The 23,840-nt window shown below is 37.3% G+C and overlaps 1 protein-coding gene across 1 annotated transcript; it reads left to right on the forward strand.

Moving 5' to 3' along the window:
- Window positions 1–3,623: 3,623 nt before the first annotated feature.
- Window positions 3,624–12,679, forward strand: HMGN5 (high mobility group nucleosome binding domain 5). Its single transcript, XM_004378906.1, has 7 exons — window positions 3,624–3,638; window positions 5,363–5,392; window positions 5,945–5,974; window positions 6,206–6,259; window positions 8,209–8,346; window positions 11,797–11,880; window positions 12,614–12,679. Exons 1-7 carry the CDS (start codon window positions 3,624–3,626, stop codon window positions 12,677–12,679), a joined length of 417 nt encoding a protein of 138 aa, XP_004378963.1.
- The last annotated feature ends 11,161 nt before the right edge of the window (window positions 12,680–23,840 follow it).

A 23,840-nucleotide genomic window follows, 5' to 3' on the forward strand; every position in this document is an offset into this window, starting at 1 on the left:
ATCACATCAGATAACACAATCATACAATACTAGGAATCATGACCCAGCCAAGTTGCTACACACATTTTTGGGGGGACACGATTCAATCCATGACAGTGTCTTTATTCTGTAATTTTTCATATCCTCCTGTTTCATTTCCCAGTGGTTACTAAATGGACATGCTAAAGCTCCTGTAAATTTTGAGAGTGATGGTAGGCATGCTTAATAGCCTGGGGAAATAAGGGAGCTGTGTTGAGAACTGTCAGGCATTCAACTCTCATGCTCATTAATAAATAATTAAAAAAGAGAAACAAACTAGTGTAATTTTAGAAAAGATGAACCAATAAAAAGTTTTACTTTGGTGACAGTTACACAAAAATGAAAACTTTACTCACAGAATAATTTAGCAGTATTGTTTCTGCGGGAGTTATGTAGAGAGTGAAGTGCTGAGAAAGTATTTAGAAAAAAGGAAATAAGTACATGTCAGTTTGAATTAGTGTGAAGAAGGAGGATAGAATGGTTGGGGAAAGCAGAAAAAAATCAAGCTTGCTTGTGTCATATGAGTGATGTGATCTAAGTTCTATAGTACAACAGGAGAAAAGGATCTTTTAGAGCTAAGAGGATTGGAGAAGGCTTTTGTCATTTGGCTGGCATCTGAACGGTTGGCTAGACTTAGAGAATGGGGCTATAGCAAAGGCAAAGATCCCAGTCCAGGTTGCCTACTTCAAAGCATAAGCCTGATTAATGGTTGAAAAGAAGAGCACGCGGTGGATGTTGTTGTTGTGTGCTGTCGAGCCGATTCTCACTCATAGCGATCCCATGTGACAGAGTAGATCTGCCTCATAGGGTTTTCTTGGCTGTAATATTTATGGAAGCAGATTGTCAGGTCTTTCTTCCTCGGAGCGGTTGGGTTGTTTCAAACTACTGAACTGCCAACATTTTGGTTAGCAGTCGAGCGCTTAACTCTTTGCACCATCAGGGCTCCTCATGGGGCGGGTAGTAGGGATCAAGAAATAGAAGCATGTCTACACTTAGAAAATTTTCTTAAGCATACATGCATGACTATTTTTTCAATTTAATAAGATATAAATCAGTTTTAATAGGTTAAACAGCAAGGAGAAAAAAACTGACCAAAAATAAGAGAAAACTACCAACAAACGTAAGAGGAATCTTAGAGACCACTGACCTGTACATTTTGCCTTGCCTCCAAACTCTAAGCCTTACCTCCCGAGTCTCTTCATGATCATTTTGTTTCAACCAACTGGGACTAGTTACTCTGTTCCCTGAACGAGTACAAACATTTCCTACCTCTGCTGTTGCTATAATATAACAGTCTGCTCAACAGTTCAGAGTAAAGTCAAATACCACTCCTCAACAAAAGCCTTCTCCAATCTTCTCAGCCCTAAAAGATCTTTCCCTCCTGTTCTACTATTGAGCTTAGATTGCACCACTCATATGATGCAAGCAATACTAATTTGTAAATGTTTATGCATCTGTTTGCTCCATCCTGCAAAATTATAAAATCCTTAAGGGCAGAAACTATAATGCAAATTTGCATACAATGAGGTTTTGCTTTTTCATAACAGGCTAGTTTACAAAAGCAAAATCAGACTCACAAAATAAGAAAGAAATACTAAACAAGAATTTATTAATGAATGTGTTCCAGTGCTGGCACATTTTTCTTTCCCTTCATTTTTCACCTTATCCTAACAAGGCAATTCTTACACTGAATGTTATTTTTACGGTTACCTTCTAACACTTGGAAAATAAAATGATTGAAACATACCTAGGTTCACCCAACAATACTTTCACCATAAGGGTGAAAAGAAGTATCAAGAGCATCTAGTAATGATTCCAACAACCATGGGCAAAAGGAGCAATTTTAATGTCTTTCTGATTTATGTACTTGATTCAGAACATAATATAAAGGTAGGGTGAGGGAAGTTGAGCTGCAGTCAAAGTCTTACCCTACTCATCTGTTTAATTGTGCACTGTAGGTGCTGGGGGAAAATGGGCAGAAATAAAAATGATGGATTCTTTAGTTAAACTGTAAGTTAATTTCAAAGGATGGTTTGGTATTCTGTAGCAACCTTTTACCCTTCCTTCGTCTTCCATTCAGTCCATCAGAAAATCGAAATATAAACCAAAATGGAAAAAAAAAAAAAGCAAAAACTCTGCCGATTAGGGAATACGTATTTCAGCAGCTAACCCCCCCTCCTACTTCAATCTCCCTCTAATCGCCTGAGTTTTTGGCACCAATTTAAATTTCACACCAGAGGTCAGTGCCTCACGCTCTTCAACATAGTCAAGACTGAATCCTGAACACTTACGTGTGGCACCTTTCCAAATTCCTTCACTAAATGCCACCTTTGGATTCAAAATCCACTCTATCAATATTTTTCCTCTAGATGACCCACTGCTTGGAGTCATTCCGATCCATAGTGACCCTACAGGACAGAGTAGAACTGCCCCCATATGTTTCCAAGGTTGTAAATCTGTAAGAAAGCTGACTGACACATCTTTCTCCCCCAGACCTGCTGATGGGTTTGAGTCCCTGACTTTTCGGTTAGCAGCCCAACGCTGTAACCACTTCGCAACCAAGGCTCCTCGTTTCCTATGGATTAAAAACCAAAAACCAAACCCGTTGCTGTCCAGTCGATTCCAACTCATAGCGACCCTATAGGACAGACTAGAACTGCCTCATAGGGTTTCCAAGGAGAGCCTGGTGGATTGGAACTGCCGACCTTTTGGTTAGCAGCCGAACTCTTAACCACTAGCCACCAGGGTTTCCGACCTCTGTTATTACAAGCTTCATACAGGATCCTATTGGATTCTTAGTGGACGCGCTCCAAGTGGCTTAGCGGTATTTAACAGTATCTTCGCCTCCCGGAGTCTCCTTCTCTTCCAGCTCAGTTTTGCATCTACTCTCCATCTTCCAAAGATGCGCGCCATTTTTGGAGCCCTCCTCATGCCAGGACCCCATTTTTGCTTTGGCAGGAAGTTTCCACAACCAGAGACACAGCACCACTCTTGTCCACTCTCTAAATGAGTGCTTCTCTCAGTCTATCTCCACTCCAGCCAAAGGTGGAAGAACTAGAGTTCAAACTGAACTCTGTCTCCAAAGTACTTTCCTACTGGGAGAAGAGGGGAAGGTGACGGTTTTGGAGCCCTCGGAGAAAGCAACTGCAGTGGCTTTCGTCTGTTACTATAACATAAAAGAGAGTTAAAAAAAAAAAAAGATGAAGACAAGTCCCGCCTTCTTGCCAGTCTTAGGCTTGAAGCACTTTGCGTCTACTAAGTCCGCGTGCTCCTCCAGCTCGCCAGCGGCCAGAGCAGGCATCCTAAGAGGGCTTCTGGCAAATCCACGGGCCACGCCCCCCCGGCCGGCCACTTCCCTATTGGCCTGATGGTCTGTCACTCCAATCTATCTCCCAGTCATAACCCCTTTCCACGTAGTTTGGTTGCGTCTTGGTGTACTTACTGTTGCCAATAACGAAGGTTTTTTTTTTTTTTTTTTTTTTTGAGGAGAGTACAGGTCGTGCTGCAATTAGTTCATAGAAAACTCAGTTGCTCTCCAAGCAGTCGGAGAGAGACTGCTTTTGGCTTTTTTGTGCTGTTAAAATCTCCTATACAGAGCTGCAACTATGCCCAAAAGAAAGGTAAGCGCAGTGGGAAAACAGAAGGGGGATTAGTTGCTGAAACATATTTTCTAATAGGCAGATTTTTTTTTTGGCATTTTGGCTTATAGTTCGATTTTGTGATGTACTGAATGAAAAGGGAGGGAAGGGCAAAGAGCAGTCAGTGTAAGGTTTAGGAGAGTCTTGCATGCAACTAGTAGTTCACTTTTGGCTTGTTTTGTTTAAAGGAAAGAATCGCTTGAGAGGTGTCTCCATGCTGAATTACAAAAAGCCATAGCGTTATGCTGTCTCTTCCTACCCCACCCCCCTTCCTCCACTTACCCTACTGGAGAACACTTCTCCCAGCCACACTTCCAGGCACCAGTTCCCTCCTCTGCCTCTGGCTTTTCTTGGGGAACTGTCTTGTTTGAGGAACGAAAGCCACGGCTTTCTACTCTATTTGCCTTTGTTCTTCCCGTTTTCTTTTTCTTTTTCTTTTCCCTCGTCCACTTCTTGTCAAGCCCGATGGCTATGCAATGATAATCCTATGCCATTAGGCGGCGCAGACTTCTAACCGTCCTAGAGAAGGGAGAGATTCACCTCTATAATTAGCAAATTTAAGGCTGAGAGATCTGGTGCTCTCCAAGCTCTCTAGCTAAAGGTAGAAAGGGCAAAAGAGAACTGTGTCTGATATGCTGTTGCTGATGTTAGGGGTAGCATGGATTTGTTCACTTGAAACATGCAGAATTGATTTAAGGTATAGGGTTATAGGGCTCCTGCAAATCTCACTTCAAAATTCCTGGCTCCTCTTTTAGACGGGAAATAAATTCACACCTGGTGTTTTTTCTGGGCCCCTTAGAAGTAAAACCGAATGCTGTTTCATTGCTTGGTAAAACTGTAAAACACTGTATGCTAATTAACCATTATGATTGTTTTGATATTTTTCCTATTTATCCGCCCCGCCTTCTCTAGTCCTAGAACATAGGAGTATGACTGAGATTCCCTGGTGTTCTGGGGCTGTGAGTATGAACGGTGCAGTAACTTGATTATTTTCAGACTAAAGGCTGCTCATATATGGAAATAAATCGTTTCTAATCACCTTCACTCTTCATGGGATTCCCGCTGCTGCGCTTTTCTAGGCTTGTGCAATGGGTCTTGCTATTTTACGTAGCTGACAGCAACCTTTTAGCAGGTAGTGGCGGGAAGTTTTAAAATCCGCGGCCGGCTCTTTGGGATAACGCATTGACGTTGGAACAAAGAGAGGTTCCCCCCCCCAAAGGATTATGGGGGTTGTAGTTCTTATGCAAAATTTGGCGGGGGCGGAGGGGGGGGAATAGTCCAGAGTCAGGAGAGGATCACATAGGCACAAGGCAAGGTAGAGAGACAGGGAAATTGCACAGTCCCGCCTTCATTCTCCCCGCCCCCACACTTTTTTGGGGCGTTAACAGTGTCAGACTACAACAGGTGATTTAAAAATTAAGAAGGTTTGTTTTTAGGAGATGAGATTTACACAAAAGGATGAAATTAACTATCGGTTGTCTAAACTTTTTTCTGAGCATGCTTTTGCATCTTGGTGCATATTTGCACATTAGTAAACAGCAGTATGTGGCATGGCTACTAGGAAACAACAGGTGGCTGCTTGAGCAGGAACCAAGGAAAAAGTCATAAGCAGTTATTTTGCAACTGTAATCTATAGGCATTATTTTCTGATCTGTATATTTATATAGACGACCTTTTTTCTGTGTGATTTTTTTTCCTATTTATAGGCTGCGGGTCAAGGTGATACGAGGCAGGAGGTGAGTTGCTTTAGTTTTAGAATTTGTATCGCCCCACCCCCCCTAAAAAATTCACTGGTTTTATAAATTTCAGCCACACAATAGCTTAAAATAGATGCTGGTTGGTATATTTGTAGCAAATAAGTACCAATATGGTATGCCAGCGAGCTCTCTCAGAAATATAATAAGTATTGAAAACTCCAAACTTCTTGTAATTTAGGACCTTATTGAGCTATCAGGATCTGGAGAGAGCTTCTTCCCTTTAAGCAAAAGAATTGCTTTGTCAGTTGGTAAGATGGGGTCATACGTTCATTTCTAAATATGCTCCTTGTTACTAGCCACTGTGACAATTTAGCCTAGCAATAGAAGTTTAATTTGGGGGATTTTCCTTAGCTTATGAAGAGCCGAGAAGCGGGAAAAATCAGAACCTATATTTCTACTGCAATATTTTCTAAGTTCAAAATTGCTTCTTTAATGATAATATTTGTGTAGTTTCACTTAATATTTTCACCGAAATACAGATAATTCTAGTTTTGTATACCTATAATTTTCTTGATGATTTTTTTCATATAGCCAAAGAGGAGATCAGCCAGACTTTCTGCTGTAAGTAGTTTTTTTTTAAGTTGCATAAGCATTGTGAAATGTAATTTTAAAATCCAGAAAATCCTGTACAGTATTATATTTAATATGAGATTTATTTTTGAAAATTTTCCCCTAGTGCTCAGTTTGAACTATTTATTTTAATTCGAAAGTTGAATTTCATTGTTAGTCATCTTTCTTCAATTATGTATTTTTTCTTATTTTCTTTTTCTACAACTTGTGTTTTTCATGCAGATGCCTGTGTCCATTACACCGGAGTTGAAGCCAAAAAGAATAGTAACTCCAAGGGTAAATATTCAACTAGGAAAGCAATTTGAAAGAAAATTGCTTTTTTTCCAAATAATTTTTCAAAACGCATACAGCTGATCATTTTCCTTTGTTTTCTGTTCAGTTAGTAATGTATTTTATTATACCATATAGTACATATAAGCCCTTTGGGTGGGATATTTCATGTTTTGTGATGTGTCCACTCTGTTTTGGCATTTTCATTGGGAGGACATAAAACAAAGTTTCAGTTGGATAAGATCCATTAAATGTACATACCTTTGGCATGATATAGACACAATATCAATATTCCTGTGAAAACAAAAGGTGTAAACTGTATTAACCAGTGTAATGCTTTGTAATAATAGTAATAATTAACATTTGATAGCACTTTACCGTCTGCAAAGTGTTTTCACATACATTATTTTTAAATGGACACAATGAATTTCATGCAGGCTTCTGTGCTCTGATGTTGTGGCTAAAGACATGTAGAAATAGCCCCAATATTAAGTTCATTGTTAATTACCTAATGCATAAGGATGTTTTAACGCTTGAACTCCTAAAATCATAAAAGTTTACAGCTAGGAAGGACATTAGTAATAATCATCTAATCCTATCATTTTATAGTTGAGGAAACTGTAAACTATAGCCATGTTCATAAAATGCATTGAAATCCTTGATTAAAAGATATTGCTAAAACTAGGGCAAGTGAAGTTTTAGTGATAATTGGTCTATTAATTGTGACACCAGAAAAGAAAGTTATTTTTCATTTTTCTTCTAGTTTACTTTTTAAGTTCACTGTTCTATAAAAGTAGGCACTCAGTTTGTCAGTGTTAAAATATTAAGTACAGTTTGTTTTCTTTTAAAAAAGAGGAGAGATTTCTAGAACAAAACAGATATGAAGTCATGGACAAATTACTTTCACCTCTTTGGCCCTCAGTTTGTCTTATGTTAGAAGAGTAATAACATATCTATATTGCATTTTACAATGTCTAAACAAATTTCTTATGTATTTTCTTATTTGTTCCTTTTAACATTCCTGTGAGGTGAGGTAGGAGGTATTACTCTCTTTATATATGTGAAAAAACAGGCTCAAAGAGCTATATGCTTTTGTTCAAGATCATAGTAAGTAACTGGCAGATCCAGAATTCAAACACAAATTTTTTGACCCCTTAATTAAATAAGTGCTCTTTCCAGGCCCACAAAACAAACAATCATACACATAGCTCAACTATGTATATGAGACTAAATGGGCACACCAGCTCAGGGGCAAAGACAAGAAGGCAGGAGAGGACAGGAAAGCAGGATGAATGGAAATGGGGAACCCAAGGTCAAGAAGGGGAGAGCATTGACATCTCACGGGATTGGCAACCAATGCCACAAAACAATATACACTTAGGCAAGGAGCTTTCTTAGTAAGGCAATCATGATTCAAAGCATTCCAAAACTTGTAGATACAAAGATAGAAACACCTATATCCTCAGGTTATCTCTTTCAAATGTATCTAAACTGATGATCTTAGTAACATAGCATTTCTTTTAATTATTACCAGTGAGGCTTTATAGGAAAAAAAAAAAAAAAACCATGTTACTAATTATTAGACTTGAAAGAGATAAACTGGTCCACTGTAGTCAGAGAGTTCATTTATCAAAGTTAACCTGATGCTGGCAATTGTCCCTTAGTGGCCACTGGTCAGCATTCTAGTTTGTGGCCTCTCATCTATATCACTCAACATAAAAAAAAAATATTTGATTTATATCAGAGACACACTGTTAATTTTTAATGTTGCTTTAGATTTACAGTGAAACAAAGTGTTGAATGATAATTTTGTTGATACCAGGGCTATATGTGGTATTTTAAGGCTTTTTTTTTTTTTTTACAAATAATTACAACTGGTAAAATAACTTTGGCCTTTTAATCAACACTGTATTTAAATTGTATATTTCATTTCTATTATTTGTGTTGATGGACAGAAAATGAAGATGAAACATGATATGATGGAAAAAAACGTGAATACAAGTGCCAGAGCAATAGCCGAAACCAAGCAAGAAGTTGTTAAAGAAGAATACAACAGTGAAAATGCTGAAAATGGAGAAGCCAAGATTATTGAGGTATCCTACAATGTTAACAATTTGTCCACTTGAAAATTTAAGAATGGGTGCAACTGAAAGAAACATTATTTCCTTTTCTGTTTTTGAGATGATTTTTTTTTCTTTTTTTAATTGTGAGGAAAACATACATACCAAAACATCCGCCAACACAACAATTTCCACGTTTACAACTCCATGACATTGAATATATTTTTCATGTTGTAACCATTAATAGTCTTTGGTTTCTATATATTTGCTTATTTCATATAAGTAAGACCATACAGTATTTGTCCTTTTGTGACTGATTTATTTCACTCAGCATAACATTTTCAAGGTTCATCCATGTTATGACATGTATCAGGACTTCATTTCTCTTTATGGATGAGTAATATTCCATTGTATGTGTATACCACATTTTGTTTATTCATCCATCTGTTGATGGACATTTTGCTTGTTTCCACCTTGGCTATTGTGAAAAGTGCTGCAGTGAACACTGGTGTACAGGTTTCGGTTTGCATTCCTGCCTTTACTTCTTCTGCGTATATACTTAGGATTGGGATTGCTGAGTTATTTGGTAATTCTATGTTCAATTTTTAGAGGAACTGCCAAACTGTTTCCCACAGTGGCTGCAACAGTTTATATTCCCACCAGCAATGGATGAGGGTTCCAGTTTCTCCACAACCTCACCAACACCTAATGTTTTCCTTTTTTGTTTTGTTTTGCTCATTGCCATTTTAATGGGGTTGAGGAGGTATCGCATTGTGGCCATGAGTCGTATTCATTCTTTTGCATGTGGAAATCCAGTTTTCCCAGCACCATTTTTATTAAAGAGAATCCTCTTTCTCCATTAAATGGATTTAGTACCCTTGTCAAAAATCAGTTGGCCATAGATGTTTGGGTGTATTTCTGGACTCTCAATTCTAGTCAATTGATTTATATGTCTATCATTATACCAGTACCAGACTGTTTTCATTACTGTGGCTTTATAGTATATTTTGAAATCAGAAAGCGTGAGTCCTCCTACTCTGTTCTTTTTCAAGATTGCTTTGACCATTTGGGGCCCCTTGCAATCCCTTATAAATTTGAGGATTTGCTTTTCCATTTCTTCTAAGAAGAAATGTGCAAATTTTGATGGGGATTGTGTTAAATTTACAGATTGCTTTGGGCCGTGTTGACATCTTGTGGTGCGATGGATCGCTTTTGTGTGGCCTTTCTCGGCATGTTCTTGTAACTCCCACCCAACTGATGGGGTGGGACTATGCAAATAAGGTAATTGTGGCCCACCAAGGGGATTGGTCAGTTTTGCCATCCCGCTGGGCTTGAAATGAGCCATCCCAGAGGCAGGAGGGGAGGATCCCACCACCACCAAGGACGGAGAGCCAACAGTGGACCTGGAACCAGGAGACCGAGAGAGAGAGAGAACTGTAACACTGAAGAAGTGAGAAGTGGTGGCAGAGAAACGGCAGCAGGAGATGGTGCAGTGGTCTTCCCAGACCAAGGAGCCAGAAAGCTGAGTGTCTTTGGGCAGGAGGCTTGCTGGAGGAGTAGGGTGCTTCCAGTCACTTGGTAGAGCTAGGTTTGCTGACCCATGGAGCTAGAGCTGAGTGCCTTTGGGCCGAGGGTTACTGGCAGAGTGGGGTACCTTTGGGCACTTATTGGCAGAGCCAAAACAGCTTTGTAACACTTGCCCATGAGCAAGGTAGAGGCCAAGGAGCCAGAGAGAGGTAGGAAGAGGCTGTCCTGATGGAAGAACTGTATCGTGAGTGTTCCTGAACCTGAACTGTAACCTGTTACTTCCCTCATGAACCCCATAATAGTGAGTACTGTCTGCGAGTTCTCTGTGGCCATTGTAGTGAGTTATCGAACCCGGCACAGAAGTAGAGAGTGCCATGGGAGGGACGGTTGGTGTCAGAATTAGTAAAGATGGTGGAGAGAGGAGGCATGTCTGACCTCTGCCTCATAGGAATCAGCCTTGGGCTGTTGATCTTGATTCTCTTGCCCCCTAGTGAAGTTAGAAGAGGTCAGACGCTGCCACCACACCATTTTTACACATCTTAACTATATTAAGCCTTCCAATCTGTGAACACAGAATGGCCTTCCATTTATTTAGATCTTCTTTAATTTCTTTTAGTAATATTTTATAATTTTCTGGGTACAAGTTTTCACCTTCTTGGTTAAATTTATCCCTAGGTACTTTATGCTTTTTGAAATGATTGTAAATGGTAATGTTTTCTTAATTTCCCTTTCAGATTGCTCATTGCTGCTGTATAGAAACCCAACTGACTTTAGTGTGTTAACCTTGTATCCTGTTACACTACTGAATTCATTTATTAGCTCTAATAGGTTTCTTATAGAATCTTAGGGGTTTTCTATGTACAGGATCATATTATCTGCAAAAAAAGAATAGTTTTACTTCCTCCTTCCTGATTTGGGTACCTTTTATTTATTTATTTATAGCCTAATTGCTGTGGCTAAGACTTATAGAACAATGTGAATAGAGGTAGTAAGAGTGGGCATCCTTGTCTTGTTCCTGCTTAACTTTTTAGATTAAAGGTTCAGAAAATAAATGAGTAGTGATTCTGTCTTTTAATGGTACTTAAGAGGTAAAAATAAAGGAAATGAATTTAAAATATGAGAATTTAAAGGTACAAGTAATGGGAGGAGTGGGTTAACACTGCTGTTAATAGAAAAATACCAGTAGTCATGATGTAGTACTAATGTAATGACCCTCTTATTAAATATAAGGTAATCATCCATTCCTTTTGTCAGCCATGGACTATTTGTAAATCCCTTTCCCAGAGTATATGGTTCTTTTTTTTTCCTTCTTCAGGTTACAAAATAAAAATTATATAATTTTTTAATATGCTCTGTTTTGCAGTTTAATGCATACTATATTTCTAGATAAAATAGTAAAACACTAAAAATGGGATGTAGTACCCAAATCTAAAAAACAAACAAACAAAAAGTGTATATATGGAGAATCTTTTGTAAGTGAAATTATGACATCTTGTACAAGACTTTTCAAGTGACTGTATCAAAAAAGCCCAAATCTTCCCATTATAGAAGCAAAATATGTTATTTTTCCAAGGGCTGTATTTTGTTTACATGCATGCTACTCATTAGGAATTGCTGATGTAGAATAAATCTGTCATTTTTTTCTATTCCCTTTGTGTTTCCTTATATTTGTAATGAAAATCATTCATACGAATGAGTTTTCCTGAAATTATTTTTCCAAATATCTATTTGTTGATGTTTGTGTAGAGATAGTTTAGCTAATCCTATTTCTTAGAATGTTTTCCTGATGATGTGATACTTAAGAGGTCTTTTTCACAGGAAAATTTATTTTTTGTAAATGAAGAATTATCCTTTCCATAAAATAGATATAATTCTGTCTAGATATTTAGGGAAAATACTTCTAAATTTACAAATAGAATCTTGGTTTTGTTTTGTTTTTTTTCTCTATAAAACTAGGCACTAGCTCCTGAAAAAGAAATTGAGGAGCTGAAAGATGGAAAAATAGAAGACGTTGAGGAGGAAGGAGAAAAGAAAGAAGCAGTGACAGCAGAAGGAAAAGATGATGAAAAACAAGATCGGAAAGGAGATGAGGAAAATCAAAATAAAGACGAGAAAAGAAGAGATGGAAAAGAGGACAAGAATGGAAAAGAGAAGGAAGATGGAGAAGAGGACAAAGATGCAAAACAGAAAAGAGAAGATGGAAAAGATGAAGAAGACATAAAAGGTAATGGAGATCGAAAAGACAATGAAGATGGAAAAGGGCAAGGAGAAGATGGAAAAGAGACAGGAGAATACGAAAAAAAAGAAGAATACAGAGAAAAGAAAGGAGATGGAAAAGAGGACGGAGATGGAAAAGGGAAAAAAGATGAAGATAGAAAAGAGGATGAAGATGGAAAAAAGAAAGAAGATGGAAAAGAGGAAGAAGGAAAGGAGGAGGAAGATAGTAAAGAAGAATATGGAAAAGGAGAAGGGAAAGATGGAGGAAATGGAAAGGAAGATGAAAATGAGGCTGAAGTTGGAAAGAAAGAAGCCAAAAAGGAAGAAGTTGGAAAAGAAGAGTCTCAGAGTATTGTTTAAAGCTGCCCTATACAGCTTCATAATTTGGTAATATGTACCCCCATGACATAATGTTAATAGAGATGAATATTTTTATCAAATATTTTATAAACACAGCTTTTCTTTAGCATCAGTTTAATTACAGAACATCTTCATACTGATTATTAGCCACAAAATTCCTAATATGAAACCTTTATAAATTTTGTGATTATAATAGTTGAATATATACAAAAAATATGCAGTGATAGCTTTCAACTTTGTTAGTGAATTCACTTTTGTGTAAATTGTGTTAAATCTTTGGATTTTAATTTTACTTCTACATATATGGGGTCCTGGTGGCGCAGTGATTAAGGAGCTCAGCTGCTAACCAAAAGATCAGCAGTTCAAATCCACCAGCCACTCCTTGGAAACTATATGGGGCAGTTCTACTCTGTCCAGTAGGGTCTCTGTGAGTCAGAATCATCTCCACAGCAACGAGGTTTTTTTGTTTTGTTTTGTTTTGTTTTGGTTTTTCTACATATATGATAATTTCACAAAGTGGGGAGGTCCCAAAAGAAAGAACTTCATCCAACATTCCTGCAGTTCTCTAGATTGCTCTTATAAAGAATGTAAACTATTTTCATGTAATACTAAGAGTTAGAATTATCTTTCCCAAATATAACTTTATTATAAGCTTTGGAAAAATTAAGATTGGAATCCCATTTTGAAAATAAATACAAGTGTTTATTTAAGAAGGCCAGTTTTGATTATATGTGTATCCAAAAAAGTGTACCTGGATATATTAATAAAAAGACTCTTCAAAGATGATTGTGGTTTGTTATGTCTCTAATGTTTTTTTCTTTTGTGATGTTAAGGAAAGCATTTAAATTTTTTTTTATTCAGATAAAATTGACACAACATAAAACTCACCATTTTAAAATGTACAATTGAGTGATTTTTAGTATATTCACATTGTTGTGCAACCATCACCACTATTTAATTCCATAACATTTTCATCACCCAAATAAGAAACACAGCACCCATTTGCAGTAACTCCACATTTCCTTTAAAACATCCCCATCCTCCAGTCCCTGGTAACCACTAATCTACCTTCTGTCTCTATGGGTTTTCCTATTCTGGATTTCATGTAAATGAAATCATACTATATGTGGCTTTTTGTGTCTGATTTTTTTTACTTAACAATGTTTTTGAGGTTCATACATGTTGTAGCATGTATTAGTACTTCATTACTTTTTACGACTGAATAATATTGCATTGTATACATTTTGTTTATCCATTCATCAGTTGGTGGGCATTTAGGTTGTTTTCAAATTTTGTCTATTATGAATAATTCTGCTATTTGTGTACACATTTTTGTGGAGATATATATTTTAATTTCCCTTAAATATATATCTAAGAAATTGCTGGGTCATAAGTTAACTCTCTGTTTAATTTTTTGAGGAAATTATAGACTGATTTACAAAATGACTGCAGCATTTTATATTTACCAACAGTGTGGGAGGGTTCCAGTTTCTACACATCTTTTCCAACCCTTGTCTTTTTTATTATAGCCATCCAATTGGGTGTGAAGTGGTATCTCATTGTGGTTTTGATTTGCATTTCCCCAGTGAATTTTTCTATGCTTATTGGCCATTTGTATATCTTCTTTGGAGAAATGTCTATTCAAATCCTTTGCCATCAGGTTGCATTTTTAGCACTGAGTTGTAACACTTTTTTTATATCATTTAGATCCATGTCCCTTATCAGATATGTGATTAGCAAAGTGTTTTTTTTTCTCATTCTGAGGGTTGTCTTTTCACTTCTTGGTCATGTCCTTTGATGCACAGTTTTTTTAAATTTTGATTAAGTCCAATTTACGTATTTTTTTTTCTTTTGTTTGTGATTTTGGTGTCATATCTAAGAATCCATCACCAAATCTGAGGTCAGGAAAATTTACCCCTATGTTTTCCTCTAAGGGGTTTGTGGTTTTAGCTCTTATACTTAGCTTACGGATCCATTTTCAGTTAATTTTTGTATATGGTATGAGGTAGGGGTCTAAATTCATTCTTTTGCATGTGGCTATCCAGTTGCCCAGGACCATTTATTGGAGAAACTATTCTTTCCCCCATTGAATGATCATGGCACCCTTGCCAGAAGTCAGTTGACTATAGATGCATGGGTTTATATCTGGACTGTCAGTTTTACTCCATTTTTCTATATGCCTATCCTTATACCAGTACCAAACTTTTTATAATTAGCACTGTAGTAAGTTTGACATCAGGAAGTGTGAGTCCTCCAAATTTGTTCTTTTTAAAGATAGGTTTTACTATTCTGGGTCTCTTGTAGTTCCATATGAATTTTAGGATCAGCTTGCCCATTTCTGGGAAAAAAAAAAAAGCACTTAGAATTTTGATAGGGATTACATCAAGACTGTAGACCAGTTTGGAGAGTGTTACCATCTTAACAATACTAAGTCTTCAATCCATGTATGTGGGATGTTTCCATTTATTTAGGTGTCCTTTAGTTTCAGCAGTTTATAGTTTTCAGTGGACAAGTCTTACACTTCATGGTTAAGTTTATTCCTAAGTATTTTACTGTTTCTGATGGTATTTTAAATGGAATTGTTTTCTTAATTTCCTCTTAAGATTGCTCATTGCTAGTATATAGAAATAAAACTGATTTCTGTGTATTAATATTGTATCCCACCACTTTACTTAACTTTTTATTACCTCTAGTATGTATTTTGTGGGTTTTTTACAGTTCCCTATATATAAAATTGTGTCATCTGTAAATACACATAGTTTTATTTTCTTCTATCCAATATGGTTGTTTTTTATTTTATTTTATTTATCTATTTATTTATTTCACCGAATTGCTCGGGTTACAACTTCCAGTACAATGTTGAATAGAAGTGGTGAGTGGATATTCTTGTCTTCGTTTTGATCTTAAGGGGAAAGCTTTCAGTCTTTCATCATTAAATATGATGTTAGCTGAGGTTTTTATCATAGATACCTGTTATCAGGTTGAGGAAGTTCCCTTCCATTGATAGTTTCTGAGTGATTTTTTGCTATGAAAGGCTGTTGAATTTTGTTAAATGCTTTTTCTGCATTAATTGAGATACATGTGCTTTTTGTGTTATATTCTATTACTATGGTATAATATATTTATTGTTTCATATGTTGAAACTCCCTTGAATTTCTGGGATAAATCCCAACTGATCATGGTATATAATCCTCTGAGTATGCTGATAGATTCACATAGCTAGTATTCTTTGAGGATTTTTGCATCTACATTCTTAAGAGACAATGGTCTGTAGTTTCATTTCCTTGTGATGTCTTTATCTGGCTTTGATGTCAAGGTAATACTGGCCTACAGAATGGGTTAGGAAGTGTCCTCTTCTCTTCTATTTTTTGGTAAAGTTTAAGTATTGTTGTTACTTTAAATGCTTGGTAGAATTCACCAGTGAATCCATCTAGTTCTGGTCTTTGTTAAAGGTTTTTGGATTAATGATTCAATCACTTCCCTTCTTATAGGTCTATTCAGAATTTCTATTTCTTCACGAGTCAGTTTGGTAGACTGTGTGTTTCTAGGAATTTTTCCTTTTGTCTAGGTTAACTAATATGCTGGCGTATAATTCTTCTTACTATTCTCTTATAATCCTTTTTATTCATTAAGTCAGTGATAATGTCCTCACTTTCATTCCTGATTTTGATAATTTGAGTCTTCTCTCTTTATTTATCTGTCAAGCTGAAGGTTAAGTCTATTTTGTTGACCTTTTCAAAGAACTAACTTTTGTTTTTTTGATGCTCTCTATTGTTTTTCTCTTCTTTATTTCATTTATCTCTGCTCTAATATTTAATCTTTCCTTTTCTTAGCTGGCATTGGGTTTACTTTGTTCTTTTTCTAATTTCTTATGGTTAGAAAGTTAGATTATTGATTTGAGATCATTCTTTTTAATGTAGGTGTTTACAGCTATAAATTTTTCTTTGAGCTCTGCTTTTGCCACACCCCATAAGTTTTGATATACTGTGTTTTTATTTTCATTCATCTCAAGGTATTTTCTAATTTCCCTTTTGATTTCTTGTTTGACCCACTGGTTATTTAGGAGTATGTTGATTTTTTATATTTCCTTGTGTAATTAACTTCTAATTTCATTCCATTATATAATAGAAAATACTTTGTATGATTTCAGTATTTTAAAATGTACTTAGACTTGTTTTGTGGTCTAATATATGCTCTGCCCTGGGTAAGGTCTCATGTGTACTAGAGAATAATTTGTATTCTGCTGTCATTGGATAGAGTGTTCTGTACATATCTGTTAGGTCTCATTGGTTTATAATGTTGTTCAAGTCTTCTAATCCCTTTCTGATTTTCTATCCGTTATTGAAGTGGGGTAGTGAAGTCTTCAATTATTATTGTATACTGTTTATCCTTTCCTTCAATTCTGTCATTTTTTGCTTCATGTATTTTCTGACTCTTGTTAGTTGCCAATATGTTTGCAATTGTTATAACTTTTTGATGGGTTGGCTCTTTTATCATTTAATAATCTCTTTTTTTAATCTATTTTTTAAACAAGTTTTGTCTTAAAGTCTCTTTGTCTATTTTGTCTTAAAGTCTGTTTTGTCTTTAGGTTACTGTTTGCATGGAATATCTTTTCCATCCTTTCATTTTCATTATATTTCATCCTTAAATCTAAAGTGAGTCACTTGTAGATGGCACACAGTGGTATTTTTTTTCCATTTTTCCAATCTCTCTTTTAACCATACAGTTTAATCCATTTATTCTTAATGTAATTACTGATAAGGATGAACTTATTTCTGTCATTTCAGCCTTTACTTCCGGGCTTTTTTTTTTCACTCAATGTTTCTTTCCTGCATTATTGCCTTCTTTTGTGTTAGATATTATCTAGTGTGCCATTTTAATTCACTTGTTTCTTTTACTATATATTTTTAGTTATTTTATTAATGGGTTTCCTGGAGATTACAGTTAACGTTTTGATTTATAGAAATTTAGTTCATAATAATACCAATTTGCTCCTATATAACTCTGTCCCTCTGTTATATTGTTATTGTCAAAAATTACATCTTTATATATTATGTGTCCATCAACATTGATTTATAGTTATAGTCTTATGCATTTGTCTTTTAAATACTGTATGAAAAATGGAGAGTTACAAACTAAAAACACAGTAATACTGACTTTTATATTTACCTATGTAGTTACCTTTACTGTTGTTCTTTATGTCTTTATGTAGATTAAAGTTACTGTCTAGTGTCCTTTCATTTCAATGTGAAGGACTCCCGTTAACATTTCTTGTAGGGCAGCTCTGCTACAAAGGACTTTCAGTTTTTGTTTATCTGGCAATGTTTTAATTTCCCTTCATTATAGAAGGATAGTTTTGCTGGATATGAAATTCTTGGGTGTCAGGGTTTTTTTTCCCAGTACTTTCAATATGTCATCCTACAAACTTCTGACTTCCATGGTTTCTGATGAGAAATCAACTATTAATCTTATTGAGGATTCATTGAACATGATGAGTCACTTCTCTTGCTATTTTCAAAATTCTCTCTTGTCTTTGACTTTTGGCAGTTTGATTATAATGTGTCTCAGTGTGGATCTCTTTTAGTTTATTTTACCTGGAGTTTGTTGAGCTTCTTGGATATGTAAATTAATGTCTTTCATCAAATTTAGGAAGTTTTTGGCCATTTGTTCCTCAAATATTCTTTCTGTCATTTTCTGTCTCTCCTTTTCTGGGACTCTCATTGTTCATATGTTGGTAAACTGGATGGTGTCTAACAGGTCTCTTAGGCTCTGTTCAGTTTTCTTCATTCTTCTCCTCAGACTGGACAATCTTAATTGACCAGTTTTCAAGTTCACTGATTCTTCTCCTGCTCAAATCTTCCATTGAGGCCCTCTAGTAAATTTTTCATTTCAGTTATATTTTTCAGCACCAGAATTTCTATTTTGTCCCTTTTTATAATTTCTCTTTATTAATGATCTGTATTTGGTGAGAATATTCTCATGGTTTCCTTTAGCTCCCTGAGCATAATTTAAACTGTTGATTTAAATTATTTATCTGGTAAGTCCAATGTGTAGGCTTATTCATGGACAGTTTATTGATTGATTTTTCCCTGGGTATTAGCAACACTTTCTTATTTCCTGGCATGCTTTGTAAGTTTCTGTTGAAAAACTAAATTTTTAAAAGATTATAGCAACTCTAGATATCAGATCCTCCCCTTGCCCCAGGTTTGTAGTTGCTGCTCCTTGTAGTTGTTGTTGTTTATTTAGTGGTCTTTCTAAACTTATTTTGTTAAGTTGATATTTTTTGCTGTCTGTGGCAATTTAAGTCTATGTACTGTCAACTTAGTGGTCAGCTAGGGCTTAGATGGAGATTTTCTTAAATGCTTGGAACCAAAGGAAAAAAATTCCCCCAGTCTGCAGATGGAATATGTGTAATGGGATTTGCTTTTAATACTCAGTGAGGCAGATTACAACTCTGTCTTATCCTTCACTTCCTCCTTGTGTAGAGCTTGAAAACCAGCCAGAGCTGACAGTTTAGGGCCTTCTCAAATCTTTGCTGAGTAGTTGCCCAGTCCTGGGCATGTGCATGGCATTCTAGATTTCAAGGAATATGTCAAAATTTTCAAAGCTTTTATTCCACAAATTATCTCACCCCTCAGGCTTTCCTCCCAGTTTTTGGTTTATTGCTTCCCCCAAGTGTTTTCCATTGTCCCAGGCAGCAGTATCACAAATACATTTGTCTTTAAATGTTTTTCACAAATACCCTCCCCCAGGCACGTGCATCAAGACTGAGAGAGTTCAAATTTAGATAAGACAAAAACAGTCCCTTAGCCAGTCCTCCAAGGAGTCACCATACACATAAAAAACAAACAAACAAGCAAAAGAAACACCATTATTTAAGAACAAGTTTTATATTGCTTCCTCTGGTAACTAATACCTGTATTAGGAATGCAGGCTGTTGTCTTCAAGGCCACTACCTTGCTGGGGAGTGGAGGATGGGACCAGGGTAAGTTAAAACACAAAAAACTCATAGTGATATTTTTTTCTCTTGATTAAGCATTGCTGAAAAAACTAAAGAAGACCTAAATAAATGGAAAGACATTTCATGTTCATTGACTGGAAGATGTACTATTGTTAAGACATCAATACTACCCAAAGAAATATACAGATTCGTAACAATTCGTATCAAAATTCCAACAGCCTTTTTTTTCAGAAATGGAAAAGATGGTCTTCAAATTCATACGGATTTGTAAGTGTCCCAAAATAGCCAAAACAATCTTAGAAAAGAAGAACAAGGTAGTACTGACACTTCCTAATTTCAAAACATACTATAAAGACACAGTAATCAAAACAGCATGATACTGGCATAAGGATAGACATATAGAAGAATGAAATAAAATTTAGAGTCTAGAAATAAGTCCATACTCTTATGACCAACTTATTTTCAAGAAGGATGCCAAGTCTACTCAATGGGGAAGTAATCATCTTGTCAACAAATGGTGCTGTGACAATTGGATCACATGCAAAAGAGTGAAGTTGGACCAATGCCTCACATCATGTGATGGTTAAGGTTGTGGGTCAACTTGGCTGGGCCATGATTCTCAGTGGTTTGGCAGTTATGATGTATTTTGGTAGTTGTATGATGTTGTGATCACTTCCATAATGAGATTTGATATAATGTGATCACCTCAATGACGGGATCTGCTATGAGTAGCCAGTCAGTTGAAAGGTAGTTTCCTTGGGCAAGTGGCCTGCATCAAATATAGGTGGACATTTTAGCAAGGTTCATGGGCTTTTGCTCACTCTGGATCCTGCAGCTGGCTACTGTTCGTCTGACCTCCAGTTCTTGGACTTGAGCTAGCAGCTTATCTGTGGTCTTGCCTGCCAATCTTGGAATTTGTCGATCTTCGTAGCCTGTGAGCAAGAGCCCTGATCCCTGGGCTGCTGATCGTGGGTTCCCCAGCCCCTGCAGCTACGTGAGTCATGAGAAGCCTCTATCCTGACCCATGGATTTGGAACATTCCAGCCTCTACAACCACATGAGCCATTTCCTTGATATAAATCTCTCTGTATATTTATACACTTTACTGGTTTTGCTTCTCTAAAGCACCTAGCCAAAGACACATTATATGCAAAAATTAACTCATAATGGATCAACTACACAATTATAGGGGCTAAAACCATAAAACTCTTATAAAAAATAAAAATTTAGGGATAAAGCTTCAAGACTTTTTTTTGACAATGGATTCTTAGATATGATACCAAAAGCATAACCAACCAAAAAAAATAAATAAGTTGGACTTAATCAAATTTCAATTTTTTGCACATCAAAAGATATCAAGAAAGTGAAGAGAAAACCTACAAAATGGGAGAAAATATTTGGTAACCATATATTATGGATTGATTTGTGTCCCCCCAAAAGATATGTTGAAGTCCTAACCCCTATATTTGTGAATGTGAACTTTGTTTCTGGAAATAGGGTTGTTGTTTTTTTTTTGTTTTCTTATCAATTACGTTAACAAGGTCACACCAGAGTAGGGTGGTTCCTAATCCTAACCCCTTTTCTGAGTGGAGTTTTATAAGAGGGGAGAAGAGACACCAAGATAGACACACATGGGGAAGAGCGATTACATGTGACAATGGAAGCAGACACATCATTAAGCAGGAAGGGAATGCCAAAGATTGCTGTCAGCCACCAAAAATTAGGGGAGAGGCATGGAACAGCTTCTATCTCAAAGCCCTTAGAAATAATTGACACAGCTGATACCTGATTTGAAATTCCACAACTGTGAGACAATAAATTTCTGCTCTTTAAAGCCATCCACTTTGTGCCCTAAGAAACTAAGACACCATATATTTGCTAAGTGTTTTCTATCCAGAAGATATAAGTAACTTCTACTACTCAACAACAAAAAAACAATAAACTAAATTAAAACATAGGCAAAGAACATTGTCTTAGATATCTAGCACTGCTGTAACAGAAATACCACAAGTGAATGGCTTTAACAGAAACTTATTCTCTCACAGTTTAAAAAACCCATTTCCATCGAGTCGATTCCAACTCATAGTGACCCTATAGGACAGAGTACAACTGCCTCATAAGGTTTCATAGGAGCAGCTGGTAGATTCTCACAGTTTAGGAGGCTAGAATTCCAAATTTAGGGTGGCAGCTCCAGGGGAAGGCTTTCTCTCTGTTAACTCTGGGGGAAGGTCCTTGTCTTCAATCTTCCCCTGGTCTAGCAGCTTCTCAGTGCAGGGATCCTGGGTCCAAAGGACACCATCTACTCCTGCTGCTTCTTTCTTGGTGGTACGAGGTCCCTCTCCTCTCAGTTCATTTCTCTCTTTTATTCAGCCAAAGATTAGACAAGCCCATAAAACAAAATGAGACTCAATGGGCACACCAGCCCAGGGGCAAGGATGAGAAGGCTGGAGGGGACAGGAAAGCTGGTAATGGGGAACCCATGGTCAAGAAGGAGAGTCTTGCCATGTTGTGGGGTTGGCAACCAATGCCACAAAACAATATACGTATTAATAGTTTAATGAGAAACTAATTTGCTCTGTAAACTTTCATCTAAATTATAATAAAAAAGTGATATTAAGTAAGAAAAAAAAAGATACAACCTAATCCTGTAGATTGAGTCCTGCCTCATTAAAGTAACTTCCTCTAATCCTGCCTCATGAACATCATAGATGTTAGGATTTACAACATATAGGATAATCACATCAGCTCACAAAATAGATGAAAACCACACAATACTGGGAATCATGGACTGGTCAAGTTGACACACATTTTTGGGGAACACAATTCAGTCCATAACAGATATGATAGACATTTCTCTAAAGAAGATACACAGGAGATGGGGCCAAAATGGCAGAGTAGTCGGATGCTTCCGGTGGTCCCTCTTACAAAAAAGACCCGAAAAAACAAGTGAATCAACTATATATGACAATCTAGGAGCCCTGAACATCAAAGGCAAAGTTGAGGAATCAGACTGCGTGGCAGGGGGAGGGAGAGACAGTTTAGAAGCATTGAGGAGTTGCCAGACCTGACCCGGCAAGAGCCGGAGCCCTTCAACCCAGATCAGCTTGGGGTGTGTGATGAGGCAGGCAAGCAGCTGCACTCGGAAGACTTTTTCCATATCGAGAGAGCCAGCAGCACAGAGTCTACTCTGCCATCCAGAACTAGTGAGAAACAGCCTTGATTGGTGAAAGATAAGTACTTGCTTCTGGTCTACTGCCGGATCAGAAACACCCCCCTTAAGGAAATATCTCTCTCCCACTTACCTCCTTGCTCCCTGCTCTGTACTGGGTCCTGGACCAGCTTAAGCAATTGCCAAATCCTCTGGGAAGGAAGTAAGACCTGTTACGCACCCTGACGCATACTCCCGGCCTTGGAGAGGGAATAAATTAACAAACGGGGAAGAATAATCTGCCGGCTCCCCTAAGCCAGGAACTCAGGGTAGGCACAGCTCCTTTGCCTAGGAACAGGCATACGGGATCCACGGACTCTGAGTGCCTTTCCCCTGCATAGACTTCTGTGGGCCCATTTCAACAGCATAGGCCTTCATTACCACAGTACAACAAGGAATACACCTGAAGTTTAACTTCAACTGTTTCAGCTGTGAAGTGTCAGGTTGGTGACATTTGACACTGCTCTGCCCATTAAGCAGGGTCTTTACCTATCCACATCAGGGGCCTGAGGACTGGTGGCTTCACACATAACACCTAGCCACCTGAGACAGGGGCCCAAGAACAAGAGGTGCCCTCAAGTCCTTACAGCCAATAGCACTGGGTGCTCATAGTCCAGCTGCAAAACCCACCCACCTACATGCTCTAGGAAACAGGGACACGCTTTACTCCTCAACACTCAGGGGTGGCCTTCAGCCCCCTGTCTTGCTCAGTGTGTGTTGCCCTGCTGCTGCCAGATGCCTGTGCCTACACCAATCACCCACGCTTGTCTAGGACTGTAGGTGAGAGCCTGCAGCACACTCTTGGTGCTCGACTACCTGGATACCTGAGCTGAATCCATACGGGATGAGTGGGCAGACTCCTGGGCTCACATACTTAGTGGCAGGTCTAGCCACCTGGTGGCAGGATTTTGGGGCTTCAGGGGAGCTGGTGACTGGGCTAGGTCACACGAGCAGGCTATTTGGGCATATCAAAACAAAACAAAAAAGAAGCTAAGACACAGTAAGCAAATATAAAATAAATAAATATAACATATTGATGGCTTGGAGACAACAGTCAATATTAAATCACATAAAGAGGCAGACCATGATAGCTTCAGCAAGCTCCCAAAATAAAGAATCTAGAAATTTTCTGGAGGAAGAAAATCTCTTGGAATTACTGGAGGCAGAATACAAAAGATTAATATACAGAACTCTTCAAGACATCAAGAAGGAAATTAGGCAAAATACAGACCTAGCAATAGAGGAACTTGAGAA

This window comes from Trichechus manatus, unplaced genomic scaffold (genome assembly GCF_000243295.1).
Source record: "Trichechus manatus latirostris isolate Lorelei unplaced genomic scaffold, TriManLat1.0 scaffold00060, whole genome shotgun sequence".
Taxonomy (NCBI): Eukaryota; Metazoa; Chordata; class Mammalia; order Sirenia; family Trichechidae; genus Trichechus; species Trichechus manatus.

Excerpts from the sequence above, each read along its gene's own strand:
- HMGN5 (XM_004378906.1), top strand. Across the intron at positions 5,975-6,205 it reads GATCAGCCAGACTTTCTGCT|ATGCCTGTGTCCATTACACC; the intron begins GTAAGTAGTTTT and ends TTTTTCATGCAG. Across the intron at positions 8,347-11,796 it reads GAGAAGCCAAGATTATTGAG|GCACTAGCTCCTGAAAAAGA; the intron begins GTATCCTACAAT and ends CTATAAAACTAG.